Source organism: Astatotilapia calliptera, chromosome 17, assembly GCF_964374335.1.
Source record: "Astatotilapia calliptera chromosome 17, fAstCal68.1, whole genome shotgun sequence".
NCBI lineage: Eukaryota > Metazoa > Chordata > Actinopteri > Cichliformes > Cichlidae > Astatotilapia > Astatotilapia calliptera.
Genome location: NC_137438.1, coordinates 39,222,948 through 39,240,354, shown reverse-complemented (window position 1 = coordinate 39,240,354; position 17,407 = coordinate 39,222,948). Strand labels below are relative to the sequence as shown.

The 17,407-nt window shown below is 43.4% G+C and overlaps 2 protein-coding genes across 3 annotated transcripts in view; one reads left to right on the top strand and one right to left on the bottom strand.

Moving 5' to 3' along the window:
• Positions 1-4,803: 4,803 nt before the first annotated feature.
• prg4b (proteoglycan 4b) lies at positions 4,804-11,530 on the top strand. Of its 2 annotated transcripts, none has more exons than XM_026146502.2 (14): positions 4,804-4,888; positions 4,995-5,074; positions 5,407-5,523; positions 5,675-5,797; positions 6,775-6,834; positions 7,283-7,342; positions 7,427-7,645; positions 7,848-8,360; positions 8,744-8,830; positions 9,051-9,187; positions 9,274-9,430; positions 9,584-9,691; positions 10,437-10,565; positions 11,024-11,530. In XM_026146502.2, exons 2-14 carry the CDS (start codon positions 5,008-5,010, stop codon positions 11,125-11,127), a joined length of 1,881 nt encoding a protein of 626 aa, XP_026002287.2. In that variant the 5' UTR covers positions 4,804-4,888; positions 4,995-5,007; the 3' UTR covers positions 11,128-11,530. The 2 variants fall into 2 exon arrangements, with proteins under 2 accessions (XP_026002287.2, XP_026002286.2); XM_026146501.2 differs by having other exon boundaries at positions 7,845-8,360.
• tprb (translocated promoter region b, nuclear basket protein) overlaps positions 11,141-17,407 on the bottom strand; it is a 22,132-nt gene continuing 15,865 nt past the window's right edge. The window contains exons 42-50 of the mRNA XM_026146500.2: positions 16,278-16,371; positions 15,749-15,912; positions 15,559-15,650; positions 12,604-12,713; positions 12,424-12,522; positions 12,102-12,243; positions 11,829-11,950; positions 11,644-11,739; positions 11,141-11,367 (exon numbers count right to left, since the gene is read on the bottom strand). Coding sequence (XP_026002285.2) covers positions 11,321-11,367; positions 11,644-11,739; positions 11,829-11,950; positions 12,102-12,243; positions 12,424-12,522; positions 12,604-12,713; positions 15,559-15,650; positions 15,749-15,912; positions 16,278-16,371 — 966 coding nt within the window. The 3' untranslated portion in view covers positions 11,141-11,320. The remainder of the gene's footprint in view (positions 11,368-11,643; positions 11,740-11,828; positions 11,951-12,101; positions 12,244-12,423; positions 12,523-12,603; positions 12,714-15,558; positions 15,651-15,748; positions 15,913-16,277; positions 16,372-17,407) is intronic.

Sequence of the window (17,407 nt, the reverse complement as noted above, 5' to 3'; positions counted from 1 at the left end):
TATTAACCCTCATGCCAGCCTCCTAATGAAAATCAGATGGTGGAGACACTGACAGAAGGCTTTCAGCAGGTGATGGTTTCAGGCTGACTGACTGCGAGAAGGTAAAACGAGTGTTCTCCATCAGTTCCTCAGTGAGGCCTGTAAGATACACATGAAGCTGATGGAGAGGGTTAAAATAGCAGTAGACTGCTGATTTTTTTCAAAAGATAAGGACACAACTTTATTATATAAACATTCAATACAGTTCTCAGGGTTAAAAATGGTATGAGGGTGTAGTTGTGTCTCATTTCAACACGGCCCACTTCTGCAATTAAAAAAAAAAATCTACCCATAAATGTGAACTGCAAAAATGCAGGTCCAGACTCAGCATGGCACTGCTCACATGGGGTCTGTAATGTTTGTGCAGCAGGAGAAACGTTTGTCAAATTAAGCCGACTGCAAGCAAGAATGAGCCAAGCAGGGAGAGCAGGAGTTATTTTAATACACAGGTGTGTCCAGACCTGCTGAGAGATGCATCAGGGAACAGCAGCCCTTATTTCTGCGAGAGGCATGAAATGCATAAAAGTGTGGCGTTGCTTTGGTTGATGCCCTCACCACATGCAAAGCTGCTGCCACTCACTGCTGTGCACCTTCACTTGCCCTTTCTGGTGCTGTTATACATCAAAGACAGGAGCAGTGAGGGTTTCTCTGCTGGAGGCGTTGATGCTCGATTCAACGATTAGCGGTGCAATATTGCAATCCACACCGGGTGCAGGAGAACATCATGTCAAAAGCACTGAAGTGCAGCTCAGCTTTAATGTTAGAGTCAGTGCTATTTCCTGTGAGATGGTTAGATTAGATCACTTCCACCTTCACAGTTTGCACGAGTCGACAGCGAACCACAAAGTCACGGAAGATATTTTAAGATGTCTTAACGTGAGACATAATAAACAAAATGTACATCACGTTGGGCATTTTTCACGCATGTGTTGAGAGAAAGAGGATCTGCAGGATGCTGGCACAGAAGCTGTGCGATCGCTCTTTTTGCAAGCAGTGTGACTGCCATTTCCTCCTCTTCCATCTGCAAACACAAATGAAACGGGGGATAATTATCAGAGCCTTTAATCCCCGGCAAAATCTCACAAATAAAATGAAACGAGCTGTTGAATTTAATTACGTATCATCAATCCCTGCCACCTGTTGCTGTGTCTATTCTTATCCCGCTCGACTGTCGCTTCTGACACCGGCCGATGTGCTCTCATTTGTCTCCCTCTAAAGGCTCTTTGTGAACATGTCCTCACTCGTAACATTAGTACTCTTTAAAGGATATATTTAAAGGCGCTGGAACGATTTCAGATGGCACATAAGGGAGTTTCGTCACTTCATGGCCATTTTTCTTTCTGCTGTCTATCTAATTTGGTCTGTTTGAAATGGAGTTTAACAGGAATTGAACTGAAACAGACTCAAAGTGATGGCCGGACACACCGGTTGTTGCATTATTTCTTGTTTGTTTATTTTGCATTCAAATAGGATGCTGCTCTGCTTCTAGTATCTAGCGAATGAGGTCCACGGTATGGCCACAGGCTCTGCATCACCTCTCCTCCAGTGCTTCTCCCTGCTCCTGCTCTCAGCAGGCACTTTCAAATCAGCTTAACTCCTGCTTGAACAGGCAGGCAATTAAAGCTGGCGAGACAGAGGACGGAGACCACTGCTCAAAAAGCACACGCAGACAAAACAAACCTTCTTTCCCCCTAAGTGGTCCTCCGAACTCCCCAGGAGACCCAGAGCGCTATCTATCCATCTGTGGTAATAAGTGCCTTGTGCCACGTCTCAGTGATATCATTGCCTTTGTCTGGCTGTCCCTCAGGGCTGGGATTGTGTCTCTCTGTGGGCCCTGTTGGCCTGTGGAGAGGTGTTGCAGAGAGATGGCTGCTCATGTCTGTGAAGAGGAAGCGACATCTGTTGGTAAAGGAAACTCAAAACGCCTCTTAGATTAAATGATCATTTTTCTTTCGTTGCTTTCAAGAACATCCACCTATTCATGGATACTTTACCTACTTTATGTATTATTGTTTCTGTGCTTATTTTTTGGATGAGACAAGGAAGCAGATCCTCTCCCTCCATCTCACCCTATCCCTACCATCCTCTTCTGTCACAGCAGGACACGTCCTCCTTCACTACAGTCTTAGTCTTCCTCTTTCCTCCTGCCGAGCAGCCTTTAGCATCCTTTGTCTAATATATCCACTTTCCCCACTCAACCCAGGCTGTCCCTCCGTCATACTCATTTCTAATCTTATCCATCTCGCTCACTTTTAGCATCTTTGCCTCTGCCATCGGTGTAACTAATTAATTTGCTGCCCATCCAGATAATTTTTTTTTTTTTTTACTCAGTTCTTAAAGGTATCACATCATTGGTTTCGATGCCCTGCAGGAGGGCTACATTTCTAAACTAAAAACAAACCACACTCTGAAATAAGGTTTAAGAGAAGATATCTCTAACGCTGGAAACCTTTTAACCATCCAACCAATGTTCCCTCTAATGTTTCATGTGTCTGAGCGAACGCACAAACTCCCTGAGCGGCCCCATGGACCACTGTGAGCAGCAGCAGACGTGTGCACTGTGGTCACGCCAGCATCCAATCCATGCAAGTTACATGTTTATTAAAATAATCAAATTACAGCATTTGCATTTATGTTAGACTACTTTTAATTAACTGCTTTGGCCCACTTACAATGAAAATGCACTACACACTGACTACACAAGATTTGCGCTAACTTCGCAAATCTCTCACATCTCAAACACGCCTTCACTCCTAAAACTTCCCCCTTCCTAAACAACTAAATGTCATGTTGCCATATCATTTTTGATTGGTCCACATGGTACATTTTTCCACCAATAGGAAAGGCTGGAGGGTGTTTTTGTTTTTGCTCACAGGCTTTTGAGCGTTTTCCTTATCAAACGCAGTTTTTACCGTTTCTTCCCGCAGTAAATATAAACAACGACAGTATTCAGGAAGAAAAACAAACATTGCAGATATTTTTATCATAACTCTGGTTTTACGTGGCCGATCAACACAGTTTAAAAACTGGTATAAAGTCCACACTTTGTCCGTCAGTTGTTCCGTCTGTGGCTTGGACTGTGGGATAAGGTGGCATCGCTCTAATCCCATACGGGAGCAGCCAGTCACTCACTGACTAACACTGCAAAACAGAATTGTTAAAGTTTTAATTTTAATTTCAATTCAGGTAGATTTTTTTTGTGCGCAACGCAGATTTTCTGTGCGCAGAGACCGTGCCCGCAGTGCGCACGCGCGCAGCTTAGAGGGAGCATTGCATCCAACTATTATTAAGTTGGTTTCTACATGAGTTCAACATTTATACATTTATACAAAGCTGCACTGAAGGTTACAGACACACGGGGGCGTGCTTACTCTACTTTCTAAAATGTTCAGCTTGCACTTCTTTTCTTTTCCTGTCACTGGGTTGTTGTTTTTTTGTTCTTAAATTAAGATCAGCGGGTTTAATCAATCTCATTTCACAGTATATGAGTGAGAAATATTTCTGCTGATGTTTCCTGTGATGTCTGCTAGACCCGACTGTTTGGTCGGCTCGGCCACTTCAACCAGATCCTGTTGTTATTATTGGGTTGACAGGAGCGTACTAATGAGCCCTTTTCCTCTAACTGAACCATGACATGATGGAAAAATACCACATGCATGATACGGTCCGTCACAACAGCCACACGAGGCTCAAATTATTAAAATGTCTTGTCTGTTAAGAAGGATGCTGTTTGTTCCACTTACAAAGAAAGTAACAAACAAACAAACAAATAAAAAGAAATAAAGCTACATTGTTGTAGGTTTCTTTCTATCTGTGTTTTACAGGTAAAGGTGTACATTTTAAACGATGTTAATCCTGCAACAGTTTACATGAAAACACAATAAACATTCTATTAATGAAAATACAGAGAAATAAAGTAACATGTGACGAATTCAAATACATTGAATTTGCTGTGAATTAATTTACAGTAACTTTAATAAATTACTGTAAATTCCAGTTACAGCAGCAGAGCAGGAAGAGTGTAGAGAATAAGTTGATTATGGGTGGAGGGAGTTACAGCCAAACGCAGTCACAGCCTCTTTAAATACTAAAGATAAACATGTTTTTACTGAGACGCTGCTAATGCTACAGTAATGTCCCCAACTTGAAGGTCAGGAGGCGTTAAATCAACCCTGTTTTCCTTCTCTTGCACTGTCATTGCAGCTTTTTGGCCTTCAACACCTGTAAACCTCATATTTAACAGTACAAATGGTGAATATAGGAGTTTATTTATTTTGGCAGTGACAAGAAACTCAGCTGCCAACAGGGGGAGAGAGGATTTAATATGATTTTACTCTTGATCTATAATTTAATAATTGCTAAAACAAAGATGTAGTAAATGTAAATTGTCTAAGAATAGTTTTAGTGCGTATGTGCTTTATTCTAAAATAGATGGCAGCTGTAAGGGGAAATCAGATTCACAATAAACAGATATATAGAACATATACAGAAAACAGCCAGCTGCTATTTGAGTGTCCATGTGACTTTTATTTGGAAGCTTTAAAGTCTGGGATGAAGCTAAAAGAATTTCCTACTTGTGAACAGTCGGGTTCAGACACTTTTCTTTTTTTTCTTCTTCTTTTGCTCGGAAGTGTGTAAAGTCCGACACACGTGTTTTGATGTCCTTCCAGCTGTTTGTGGCGAATCATGCTGTCTGGACCTGCAGTCTGGACTGGAGGACCCTCCCTACAGCCTGTGAGATCACTGCACATTTAATTAGACAGGATACAGGGGAGGTCACACTGCAGCTCTCAGCCTTTTAAAAGCAGGCGGAGCCGAACCTTCAGCAGTGCTCCGAGGCTCCGGCGAGGTAAGCCACGTTTTTGTTCCCGTGTTGTCCCTCTTTGGCACATCAGTCAGAAACATCACTGGAAATATGATGGAGTTTGTGTGCGTGCTTTTGTGTCTACTTTCAGATTCTACAGGAGGATGTCTTCCACGCTACTTTGTGCGCTTATTTTTCTGGCTTGTGCTTTGACGTTTAGTGGCGCTCAGAGTGAGTATAACCTGGCATCCTGTAACATGGAAACATTAAACTGGTTTCCATTCTTTAATATTCTTTGGTTTCATTTGTTTTTAATGAAAGCCTTTCCCGGAATGCTTCAGGTTTTTTCTGCTTGTACTCGTTCATATTTACTCTGTTAAATAATTATTTACCTGAGGGGGAACCTATGTGTACCTTATGTATTTGTCACTACAGCAGAAATCAATTTCTGGCAGGGTTGCACAGACTGTGCCCTCAAGCGGGACACATCAGGAGCGCACGTGTCGTCTCATCGCTGCACCCTCTGCCTCTGACATTTATCCTTCTTTTACTGTTACTGACAGCGAGCTGCAGAGGACGGTGCGGTGGCGAGTACTACAGGGGTTACAGATGCCAGTGCGACTATAACTGTCTGTCTTATGGCGAGTGCTGCAACGACTATGAATCTCAGTGCACCACAAGTGAGGCCTTTTCATTCTTTGGATCTGTAGCATCCAGCAGAATTGAGATTTTTGGTCACCATTGCTGAACCCTTACATATAATAACGTCTAACAACCAGCTGTGCAGTCTCACTGTGTTTGTGCGTCTATTATGATGTTTGTGCGCAACAGAAAACTCATGTAAGGGGCGCTGTGGAGAAAACTTCAAACGAGGCCGGCTGTGTAGCTGTGACTCTGACTGCATAACGTACAACCAGTGCTGTCCGGACTACAAGAACCACTGCGATGCACAAGGTTGGTCCTTTCTAGCTCATTCAACTCCTGTGTGTATGTGAGGGATTCTTAATGCATGCTAAACAGATTTCATCATCATCCTTAGTTCATCTGTGGAGTCATACAGCCCTTATGTAACAGATTACATTTAGTCATCAATATAATATACCATCAGCTCATGCACGTTGTTATTATATAATTATGGCAATTTGTGACGCATATTGTGCACAAACGGGAGGAAGATACTAGGATGAATGTGTCTGTGAAGGTTCTCAGTCATCCAGGTCATCGTAGTCTAAGGAGCTTGGAAAGAAAAGCGTCTGGACTTCTTTAAGTTGCTTGAAGACGTTTCACCTCTCATCTGAGCAGCTTCTTCAGTTCTAGGGTCAAATGGTGGGGACAAAGGTAAAGATCAAAGGTCACTCTCTCGAGGATGCTAATGTTCACATTTTGGAAAGAGAAGACAGATGGTTTGACAGAAACATCTATGTCCACTGTGAACGACCATCTTTGAACAGAGGGCGGGGCTTACCACACCAAGGGGGCTCTGGGACTCTCCACCATTTGACCGTAGAACTGAAGAAGCTTCTCGGCTGAGAGGTTAAACATCCAGACGTTTTTCTTTCCAAGCTCCTTAGACCAGGATGAATGTGACATCCCCACTCTAACTCTGCCTGCATGTCCATCACCAGCATGCACAGTACGGCAGTATAACCGCAGCATGCAGCGCATGCAGTAATCTGCAACGATGCAACGTTTGACAATAATTTCTGTCTTGGTAATTGCTGCAGAACAGAACAGTGGAGAGGCCAGTGCAGCAGCAGCAAAGAAGACTAGTTCATGCAATAATGTAAATGATAACAAATCCAAAGGTATATTTTTCTTGGTAAAAGGTTCGATTCCTCCTAGATTTTCAGTCATTTGGGGTTAAAGGCAGATTTTATGGGGGCTACACCAATAATGGTGATTTTTGTTCTCGTTCGTGAACGTTCCCACAGATCAAACTTTGAAAGAGGCAACAGACCAGCTTTCTACGTTCAGTGAGGGAAACGATGAAGGTGAGTTTGCACTTTTTGAACTTTGCTAGAGAAAGCTATCCAACATTTGGCTCTAATGACAGGAACAAATGCTCACTCAGTCACTTTGATGACTGTCGTGAACTTGATTCGGTGGATTTTAAAACGCATACGTCAGGACGATGTTTATGGCTGTGAATTTGTCACAGTGGTTTATTTTCAGGGCTAAATCCAGGGGCATTAGCCTCACAGGCCAAATGAAACACAAGGTTGTTGTGAGTGGACTGTGTGTGGGAGGGTTGGGCTGAGTCACAAGAGAGGAAAGCGCTAAATGATGCCAGAAATGAGGACAGGACATTTTCTGGGAGTTTTCTTCAATCAAAGCTCTGAACACTTTTGCATCCAGAGTCCGGAGGAGGACATGTAGGAAAAATAAAGATGGCCGATTAAATGATTAAACTGTTTGTGTGAACCCTGCTGCTGCCAACAGATGACTCTTCAGTTCCTCCGGTCGGTCCAACATCACATCCACCAGATGATCCCACTGATGGTGAGCAAAGCTCTTTCCCAATAAAGTTACACAAGTCTTACGTCCAAGTGCGCACCTCATCTCGCTCTCGTCACATTCTCACAGATGTGTCTGGCCCGATCTTTCCCACTGAAGACTTTTCTAAAACTGAACCTGAAGATCTGGAGGCCAGTCCAGTCCCGGAGATCAGCAGTGACTATGAGCTCTCCACAGTCGACCCGCTGGGTGAGATTTCCACCGAGGCCACCCCGACTGCAGCGAGGACTCCTTCAGACAACGACGACCTCGTCAGCACCACTGCAGAGGCCCCGAGTGACAGCACGAGTATGTGAGATATCTGTTTATGGTATTTGATTCATACAGTTTTTGTGAGTTACTTTAGCAATAGATTGCAGAAAAAAACCTCAAATGTAGCAACTAAGATACAAATTGCAACTAAAATATGCAAATTGATATTTAATTATTTTATTAAATCGATTAAAAGACTTGATTTACAGTGATATGACTTTCTCTCTGCTCACAGCAGCAGCTGACCACATTTCCAGCGAGCCAACATCAACTTCAGTACCCTCAGTCGAGCCTAGTTCTTCAACCAGCTCCCCACAGCTGGACGCGCAGACACCAGCAGTGGCTATTATGGATGCTGTCTTTCCCTCTGATGAACCAGATAACTCACTGCTCACCATCACCTCTGCCTCCTCAACCATCCCAGAGGAACCCACTGCAAGCCACCCTGAGGATGTCACTGCAAGCAACCCTTCAGTTCTTCCTTCCACCAGTGCTTCCTCAGTGGGATCTGAGGAGATATCAATGGTTGAAGCTGTGACCACCCACGCTCCCTCACCCACAACTGCAGCGTGGAGTATTGCCACAGACGATCTGCAGACCTCCAAACCCACCGGGGCTCAAGAACCAGAGCCGACTCCACCTGTGGAAAAACCAGAGCCATACGAGCCAGACCCAGCTAAGCCCACTTCTAAACCTGACACGAAGCCCCTGGAAACCCGGAATATAGACGATACAGGAGATTACCAAGCAGGTAAGACTGTTTAAAAAAAATAATTTGACCAGATTCTTTATGTCACATGCAGAAAACACCTGAGGGACTCACTCTGTGATGGGCACAAGTACCAAAATTTCCGAAAATCTAATTTGTTTTACGAGTCTGGCACGATCGCAGCCTGTGATTACGTGTAATCACAGGCTGCTACCAGTTTTATGAGCTCAGTTGTTTTTTCATTTTCCCTCACGCTGTAAATAAATCTGACATTCCTCCGAAATTGGAAGTAAAGTTCAGCCACATTTAAGAGGTGAAAACAAGCTCACAAAAAGAGCAGAAAATGACAGTCAACGCCCAGAAACACAGTCTGGGATTACGTGGTGGGTGGTGTTTATTCCCACGGGTGTCTTTACTTTCCCCAGATGACAGCAACGATACAAACCTATGCAGCGGGCGGCCCGTCAGTGGAGTCACCACACTGAGGAACGGCACAATGGTGGTGTTCAGAGGTTAGTGCAGCTCCTGTGCAGGTTTAACTCTAAAAGGATCAGTCGTGTCATCCCAGTCCAACAACAGTGGATTTGCATATAAGAGAGAAACTAACGGAATGCATTGAAGACGGGGAGAACTGAGGGGAAATTATTATGAAGCATTAAACTGAGAGAATGAAATTACAATGTTACAATAGCTTATCTAAAACCCTATATAGTGATATTATCACTTTTACAGGTCACTACTTCTGGTTGCTGGATAGTAACAGGGTGCCAGGTCCACCCAGAGGCATCACCCAGGAGTGGGGCGTCCCGTCACCCATTGACACCGTGTTCACCCGCTGTAACTGCCAGGGCAAGACGTACATTTTCAAGGTAAACGGACCAATCTCAGCAGAACCACTGAGCGAACAGCGTTACCCTTTATCTGCCCAGAGTTTAACACTGCATGGTGTTCACAGGGAAGTCAGTACTGGAGATTTGAAAACGACGCTTTGGACCCCGGCTACCCCAAAGTCATTACAACGGGGTTCGACGGGCTGCGGGGCCACATCACGGCCGCCCTGTCGGTGCCCCAGTACAAGAGGAGGGCAGAGTCAGTCTACTTCTTCAAGAGAGGTAAAAATTAGGGGGGCGGAGCTTATTAAACTACCAGAAAAGATAGATTTTGCTGTTCATTGCTTCAGAAAGAGAATTGTAATAAACAATGTGTACAATGTTTGTTTTGAACACATAAAAAGGTTTTAAGATGTTTACTTTCTTTTCCTCTAGGTGGAATGGTTCAGAAGTATTCATACCAGGCTGGTGTCAGGCCAACATGTGGCAAGAAAGTCCAGTATGCCGTTTACACAGTCCGCAACCGAGTAGTTCGACAAGCAGGTAACCAATCAGTTTATTTCGATCATGTAAACAATATACAAAGTTCATTTAGCAAAGAAAAGAAGAGACACAGCTACACAACATAAAGCCAAAACATTTCACCGTTACCTGTTCTGATTCAGTTACATATAGAAGAGCAGGAAGTAATCCCGCCCCTTCGCCACGAGTTATCGGTCAGCATTCAATCAGCTTCCTTACTGATAATCTGCAGTAATAATAACGACATTTCTGATATAATATTTACACCACATTATATCATTGTGTTTTTGTGGTTCAACAACTTTGCCTCCACTTTTAAAAAGTTAATGTAGAATCCAACAAGTATGAATCCAATTTCCATTCACTGAATTTGAACATTTTCCCTTTCTCTATAACTCATAAAGAACAACTTAATACCTCTCTTTATGTTTGTGCACACTAACTTTTACAATAGTTGTGCGTGAACTTCGTGAAGCGAACCCCGGACAATCCTCACTATTGTTAAGCGTGTTTACAGACGTATGACTGGCTCCATGCTTAGACTTTGGCTTAAACGTGTACACGAGCTGCAGCGCACACACTGCACCGAAAAAGCGAGTCATAGCTGGTGGAGAGGAGCAAATAACTGCAAAATGGAAACAAACACCCATCGTACGGTTTATGGGATGAACAAGGGTTTGTTCACAAAACAAAAACACTGCACTGGACAACGCCAGTACGGTTTGGCTTCATGGCACAACTTTAAACCGGATCGTTTCATTTCCAGCCCCCGTTTTAGGACCGGTCATCAACATTCGGACTTCCTGGAGAGGCTTCCCGCCCGCCGTCACAGCCGCCGTGTCTGTTCCCACAACCGCCGAACCAGAGGGCTACAGATACTTTGTCTTCTCAGGACGTAAGTCACACACACCGCACTGTTTACAGAGCTGGAATAAAAGCATGCGGTTTGGCAGTGTTTAAAGCAGCAGTGGTGTTTACGCACGCCTTTGTTGCTCAACTTCAGAAGCACAGAATGTCCTTCACGTGTCCGTCGGCATGTCGTTAACAAGGACCACGTGTGTGTGTGTGTGTGTGTGTGTGTGTGTGTGTGTGTTAGGGGTGTTCACCTGCAGCTCAGATTTATTGCAGTTCCCACAGTCAAGATTTCCATTTCAATGGTGATGCGTAAGAAAACAGGCGGGTGTCCGTGGACGAGCTGCAAACTGTAGCAGCGACCGTGTTGATAAACAGCTCTGTGCCGCGTTCATGCCAGTCTACCTGAATATAGAGCGGCACGAAGGAAAATATTGTTTTGTAAGTATCAGCTATTAATGTAATCGTCTAATGAACTTTCTGTTTATTCTGCTTCTGCAGCAAAATCCTACAACGTGAGGTTGGATGGTGAACGTCCCGTCATCGCTCCTCCTGCGGCCGGCTCATCACCGCAGTCCAACAACTTCATCAGATGTTCACAGTAAAACAACAAAAATGTTTTCGCTTTGTAAGTTTATTATAATCATCATAAAACACATCAGGATGGACCCAATAACAAGAAAGTATCTAATCGCATTAACAAAATGAAACTAAATCAAAGCCAAACACGCTTCATAACAACAGATCAGTCTGAGCTTTCCTGAAGGGAACTACGGGCTCTTCACTTTGATTTTTCCTTCATCGGGCGAATCTTCTCCCCTGTTTCCATGACGGAAAAGCTTGACCTGTGGAGATGGAAGCATGTTTTTAGACGGGTTTGCTGCACTGATGTAAAAAATTAATAAAAAATAAAAATATGGTGACAGTAAAATGTGTTCTGAATAACCACAATGAATGTACCGTGTTTCCTGTCGTGCTTTTCATTAATAAAAGCCTGAATGAAATGTCTGAAGTCCTTTATGAGTGGCCATTTAAAGCAGTAATAAAATCATTGCTCAGTCTTGTGCCCATTATAACGTTCGTGTTACATCACTGTTACCACGAGCTTTCAAACGCGTTACCTCCTCTCTTCATGCGGCCGCCGCGGCTGTCCGGCCATCGTTGGAGCTGTCTGCTGGGCCCGGGCCGGGACTGTTTTGGTGGAGCGCTGCTTGTATCTAAAAAAACAAAAACAAACATAACCTACTGAATATGCAACAAAGACAAAACAGATGGGGAACGGCACAGTCACGAGGCTGCAGTGCACCTGCAGAGCTGGAGGAAGGCTCCTGGCTGGTGGAGGGGAGGCTGCTCTTGTCGGACGCTTGGCTCGACTCCTCCATATCGCCCTGAGACACCACGGGGTCCATCGACACTTCAGCACCGGGCCTGAATCAAGCAAAATGCACCTCGGATTATGTAAACTGTGACCTTCGTAACTTCTCTCATTTTGGTGAAGTTATTGAAACCGAGTGGAACGAAAGGTTTCAAAGAGGCAGAAGTTCGAGGAGTGACAAGCTGCTGAGAGGGCGAGGCTCACCGATCAGTGTCTGGCTCCAGGAAGACGTCGTCTCTCTCCTCCCCTGCACCGGCAGCTCCTGGTGTTGATGTGCTCACCATGGGAACAGACTGAGAGGCGTGCTCTGTTGTGTCGGACTGAGCCACTTCTGAGAAAACAGTTACTGGAAGATAGAAAGATGAAAACAAATTTCAACTTTCCAGTAACTTGTAGTGCTCCCAAACCCAAATTTCATCAAACTTATCCTAGAAAAGATAGTTTTGAGGAAGCTCGGGAAAAGGCAGTGCGACATGCTTTAACGGACACATCCCTTCACATCAGACTGACAGAGACAGACAAATACCTGGAGCCCCAACTTGTAGCGGAGTGGTGGGAACGCTGCGTCCACCAGACTCCTCCTCGTGAGTGGCTAAAAACAGGGGACTGTCATACATCCCAAGACCTGAAGAGAAGAATTAGTTTGCAGTTAAAGAGACTGTGGTGCGTACTGATGGTTCTTTGGGGTTAACATTTGGTAGATTACCTCCTTGTGACGCGAGCTGACCCAGATCAGAGTGTGAGGAAGAGCTGGTCTGCGGCATGTCCTCTGAAGGGCCAAACCTGAAGCGCGGCACGCCAGCTACCTGTGGCGAGCTGAGAAACAAAAGAAGCACGAACGTGAATTAGGCGACTGTGGAGCGACCAAAACGGACCAGTTAAGATTTTATTTTAGAAGCAAATGATCAAGTTTGAATGAATAAAGGCTGGTTTATACGAACTCAAGTCTCAGTTTGAGGAGATGCAGTCAGACAGCTCTACATGACTGCATGTTTGTGGCCTATACACGTGCTGTACTACAGTAATGTATGCTACAGGATAATGTAGCACACAACACAGTAGTTCTTTGCAGATTTTCCTCCCATTAAAACATTAACACACACACACACACACACACACACACACAAAAACAAAAGTCTGGACACACCTTCCCATTTAGTCATTTTTCTGTATTTTTACTTCTTTCCACACTGTAGATACAAACTCAAGAATCACATATATTAAGTAAGATCTATGGAATCTAAATTTGTTGCCAAGTAGCCGTTCTTTGCTTTGTTGACAGCGCTGCAAACCCTTCTCTCAATGAGCTGAGTAAAGAGAGGCCACAGTCCATCATTACTGAAGGTCAGTCAGTTTGAAATTGCGAAAACTCCCCAAGTGCAGTCGCAGAAACCATCAAGCGCTACGAGGAAACTGGCTCACATGAGGACCGGCCCAGAAAAGGAAGAACAAGACGAATTTATCCGAGCATCGGATCACAAGTTAACAACACCTCAGATTAGAGCCCAGATAAATGCTCCAGGAGCTGGAAAACCACGACCTCATGAAGCTCATCGAGAGAACACCAAGTGTGCAAAGCAGTAATCACAGCAAAGGGCGGCTATTTCAAAGAATCTAAATTTTAAAACATGTTTTGAGTTATTTCACAATTTTTTGTTGGCTACATGATTCCACGTGTGTTCCTTCATAGTTTTGATGCCTTCAGAGAGAATCTATGATGTAAATAGTCATGAAAATAGAGAAAAAACATTAAATGAGAAGGTGTGTCCAAACTTTTGACTGATAGTGTATAAAACAATGTGTTTCTGTCTGATGAGATCTGGTCAAGTTATATGTACAATTTTTCCAACCAACATTCATCAGTCCATTAAATCACGATAGGTGATATATTCACGCAGGTGACTTTTATGAGGGGAGGAGCAACGTAGTCATGCACAGACTGATTTGTGTGCTTAGAAAACTTTGTTTGTTTCAGTATTAATATAATATAATAATAATATAATACAGCTACTTTTTTGAAATGCACCAAACTGCACAAAAGACTTAAAGTTGGGGATTTTTTTTTTTTTTTTAAATTTCTGTTCGCCTGAAGAAACTTTTTGATTTTTAACTTGTTTAATTTGGTATTTGTTGTTTGGTTGAGTGCGTAAGACAGATAAACGCAGTTATAATGGAAAAAAGCCAGTTTTTCTTCTGTGTTTTCTTTAATTTAAATTACATGTTTTGTTTTTTCTGAACATAGACCACTGCCCTTCTTTCCTTCTGTTATGAGTTTGAGTAAGTGAATCGCTGCACACTATTACCGTTTTTTGTTGACTGCTCCCCTTAGCTTCAACCAACCTTATTAGCAAACTTACTCAAGGACAAATAAATAAATAAATAAATAAATAAATAAATAAATCGCTCTTGTAAAAACGACCGGTGAACGGCTCAGCTTATCGTTGATTAGGGCTGTGCGATATGACCAAAATCTCATATCCCGATATCAGACATTTATCGTCACAACGACATATAATCAAACATTTTACATTTTCTGTAAATTTTGTGAATCTCAGGCAGCTCAACTTGCGTGAAGTGTTTTCAGCTGCGCGTCGTGTAGCTGGAGTCGAGTGTTACATAAGTTTAAACAGCTGCAGTTTTCTTTGTGAGCATTTATTACACGGCTGCGGGCAAAAGCCTGTTCTAAGGTTTATTTTTTAGCACCCGACGGCTCTTTTTAGCTTCTCATCCGTAAACACTCTGCATCATATTTCACGTAATTCAGTTTATTTTGAAAGATCTCCGCAGGATCTTCAGCTTTATTGTGAAAGGTTTATGTTAAAAATAATCAAATGGACGGCGGAGGCACGCGATGGTGTTACCGTCGTTGTTGCCAACGACAACGCATAAAACAGTCGCTTGTCCGTCCGTAGTGTGGTTATGTTACATATCAGAGAACTTTCAGAAATTCTACAGTGACATCAAAACGATGAAAAATTGACGGAAAAAGTTTATTTTGCGACACCACGAAACAAACGACAGCGTAAAATGAAACGATAGACGTTTTCACATCGTCATCTGATATATATCGTTATATCCAACAGCCCTATCGTCGATGGGTGATAAATTCGTCCAACCTTAAGACCAAGGTTAATTTTTAGTCTGCAAGTCCAACAGTTCGTTTAGCACAAAAACAAAGTGTTGTTTGTTCACATGGAGAAGAATTTCCCCTTTCAACACGACCGAGGATACATTTAAAAACAACAAACAGAAAACTGAAGTTTTGAATGAGCCAGCCGGAGCCACGTCACTGGTGTGAGCTGAAGACGGAGGTGCAGAGATGTCCTCATAATCTGAGTGCTTTGCAACAAAGAGTGGGGAAACTACACTACGGTGTATCACGCCAGCTGCTACCCAAGAAAACTGAACAAATCAAAAGGTGCATCAACAGAGTATTAGTGTAATGCTGTGCACTTATACAACCAGCCTAATTTACATTTGCAAAATATTTATTTTTCCACTGACAAGATTTATTTTTCAGTGGAATTACACAAACTACAGGTCACAATGAAACCAGGAGAAGTTTCGACATGATTCACTGTTTGTATAAACGTGTAGTTCCTTAAAACCTTTAAAAGGTTTTCTGTGTTCCAACTTGCGGCCCGATGTGTGCGACACTTACTGGATGGCCTGATCGAAACCATCAGAGCGGTGAGGCACCACCAGAGTGGGAGTGCTGGGAACCATCCTGTCATCCTCATCGAAAAAGTGCTGCTGCAGATTGAAAGAGGGAAGAAAAGGGGGTCAAGGTTTCACACAGAGGTTCGTAGGAGTATCATGATGTAAATTCTCAGCCTTTCGATGTGACTCACAGCGCTGCCCGGCACACCGGGAGCAAGTCTGCCCACTGACTGGCGGCGCACTGGGATACGCTGTGAAGGCAGCTGATGCACTGGTCTCCGTGGCGACTGGGGCATGCGTGTACCAGAACTTGTGGGTTGCTCTGCAGAGAAAGCCTCCATTGTGCCACTCTCAACTAAAACAGAATTCAAAGGTTCAAATGAACAAGAGAAAATAAGATTTTAGATAAATATACTTTAAAACACCAAAAATGTAAACAAAGTAACTCCCTTTATAATCAGTATCTCAGTTACTTGTGACATTTAAACCTCCTTTTACCTAAAACATAAGTGAGTCGGGTTAATTTGCTTATTTTTCCCGTAAAGCAAATCTCTTCTTAGCAGTGACCTTTGTTACGCCCGCTTTCAGACAGAAAACACAACACGACATCTTTCTCAGTCATCGCAGACTGTGGATACTAATTGGATGGCGGGACGGTTTGTGAGCGCATGCAGAGTCTGAGGCACAGCTACGTATTCGACAGGGTTTCCTGGAGCTTACAGCTGGGTGTCTGGGAATCCGCCGGCCTTTGGGTGGAGTCGGACGCCCCCAGACTCTCCTCCGTCTCAGTGCCCGGCTCCGTTACGTCAGCTCCCTGAGAAACGAGGGGAAATAAAAGGAAACGAGTCAAAGAAGAAATTCAAAACCACTCAGAGTTTAAAAAAGGCTAAATTTGGCAAACGAAGGAAAGACCAACGAGTAACATAACTTTGATGAGTGAGAGGAACCGCCGAAAGAGAAAGGTCATAAAACGGAGCAGTGCCAGGGTATACTGGCAGAGCATCACATGCAGATTATGATTCACTAAAACAACCGTGAGAGAAGCCGAGAGGTTAAAAAAAAAGAAGAAGTTTGACCTCCGTCACAGAGAAAAACTCTGAATCAGATAGTGAGACGGTCCAGTGGTCTAACAGGCGAGTCCGGCTTAGCCTCCCTGTACTCTAAACAGGTACTACGGATGGCTTTATCGATTCTTAAGAACGGCCCCGTCCTCTACGGCAGCGGTCTCCAACCTTTTTTGCGCCACAGACCGGTTTGTGCCCGACAATATTTTCACGAACCGGCCTTTAAGGTGTCGCAGATAAATACAACAAAATAAAACCAAAAATTTAATGACTTTAAGTTAATTTCAGGTGCTTCTCTGGAGGTGTCTAGCGCCAAGATGCAGTTACAGAAACAGCTTTTTCCCCGCTGCCGTCACTAAACTTACCCGTGTATGTGTGGACGTAGGCTACTTTTGAAAACTACATTTTTGAAAAATATCTCCGTCCACATGTAAACGCTAAAAATGCACTTAAACGCTGTCAAGAACGTGCCAAATCCTAGCTGTGTAGAAATGTTGGCCCATTAGAAGTGTAGAAGCCTGGCAGGGAAACAGTAAACAGGGTTTTATGCAAACCGTAACTACTTCTGAAAGGTTTTTGGGGTTTTTTGGAAAGGCAGCTAATTCTGTGTTACTTTTAGAGAGCCTTTATATTTTAAATGCTAATAACCAAAAACAGTATTTTGGCTGGTATAGACTCACAACTCAACTTAGGAATGAACAAAATGCATACAGCATTCATACATTTTAATTTAAAATGTATTCAAACCCGACGTCGGTGTTGAATGAAGTTCACTCTGATGCATCC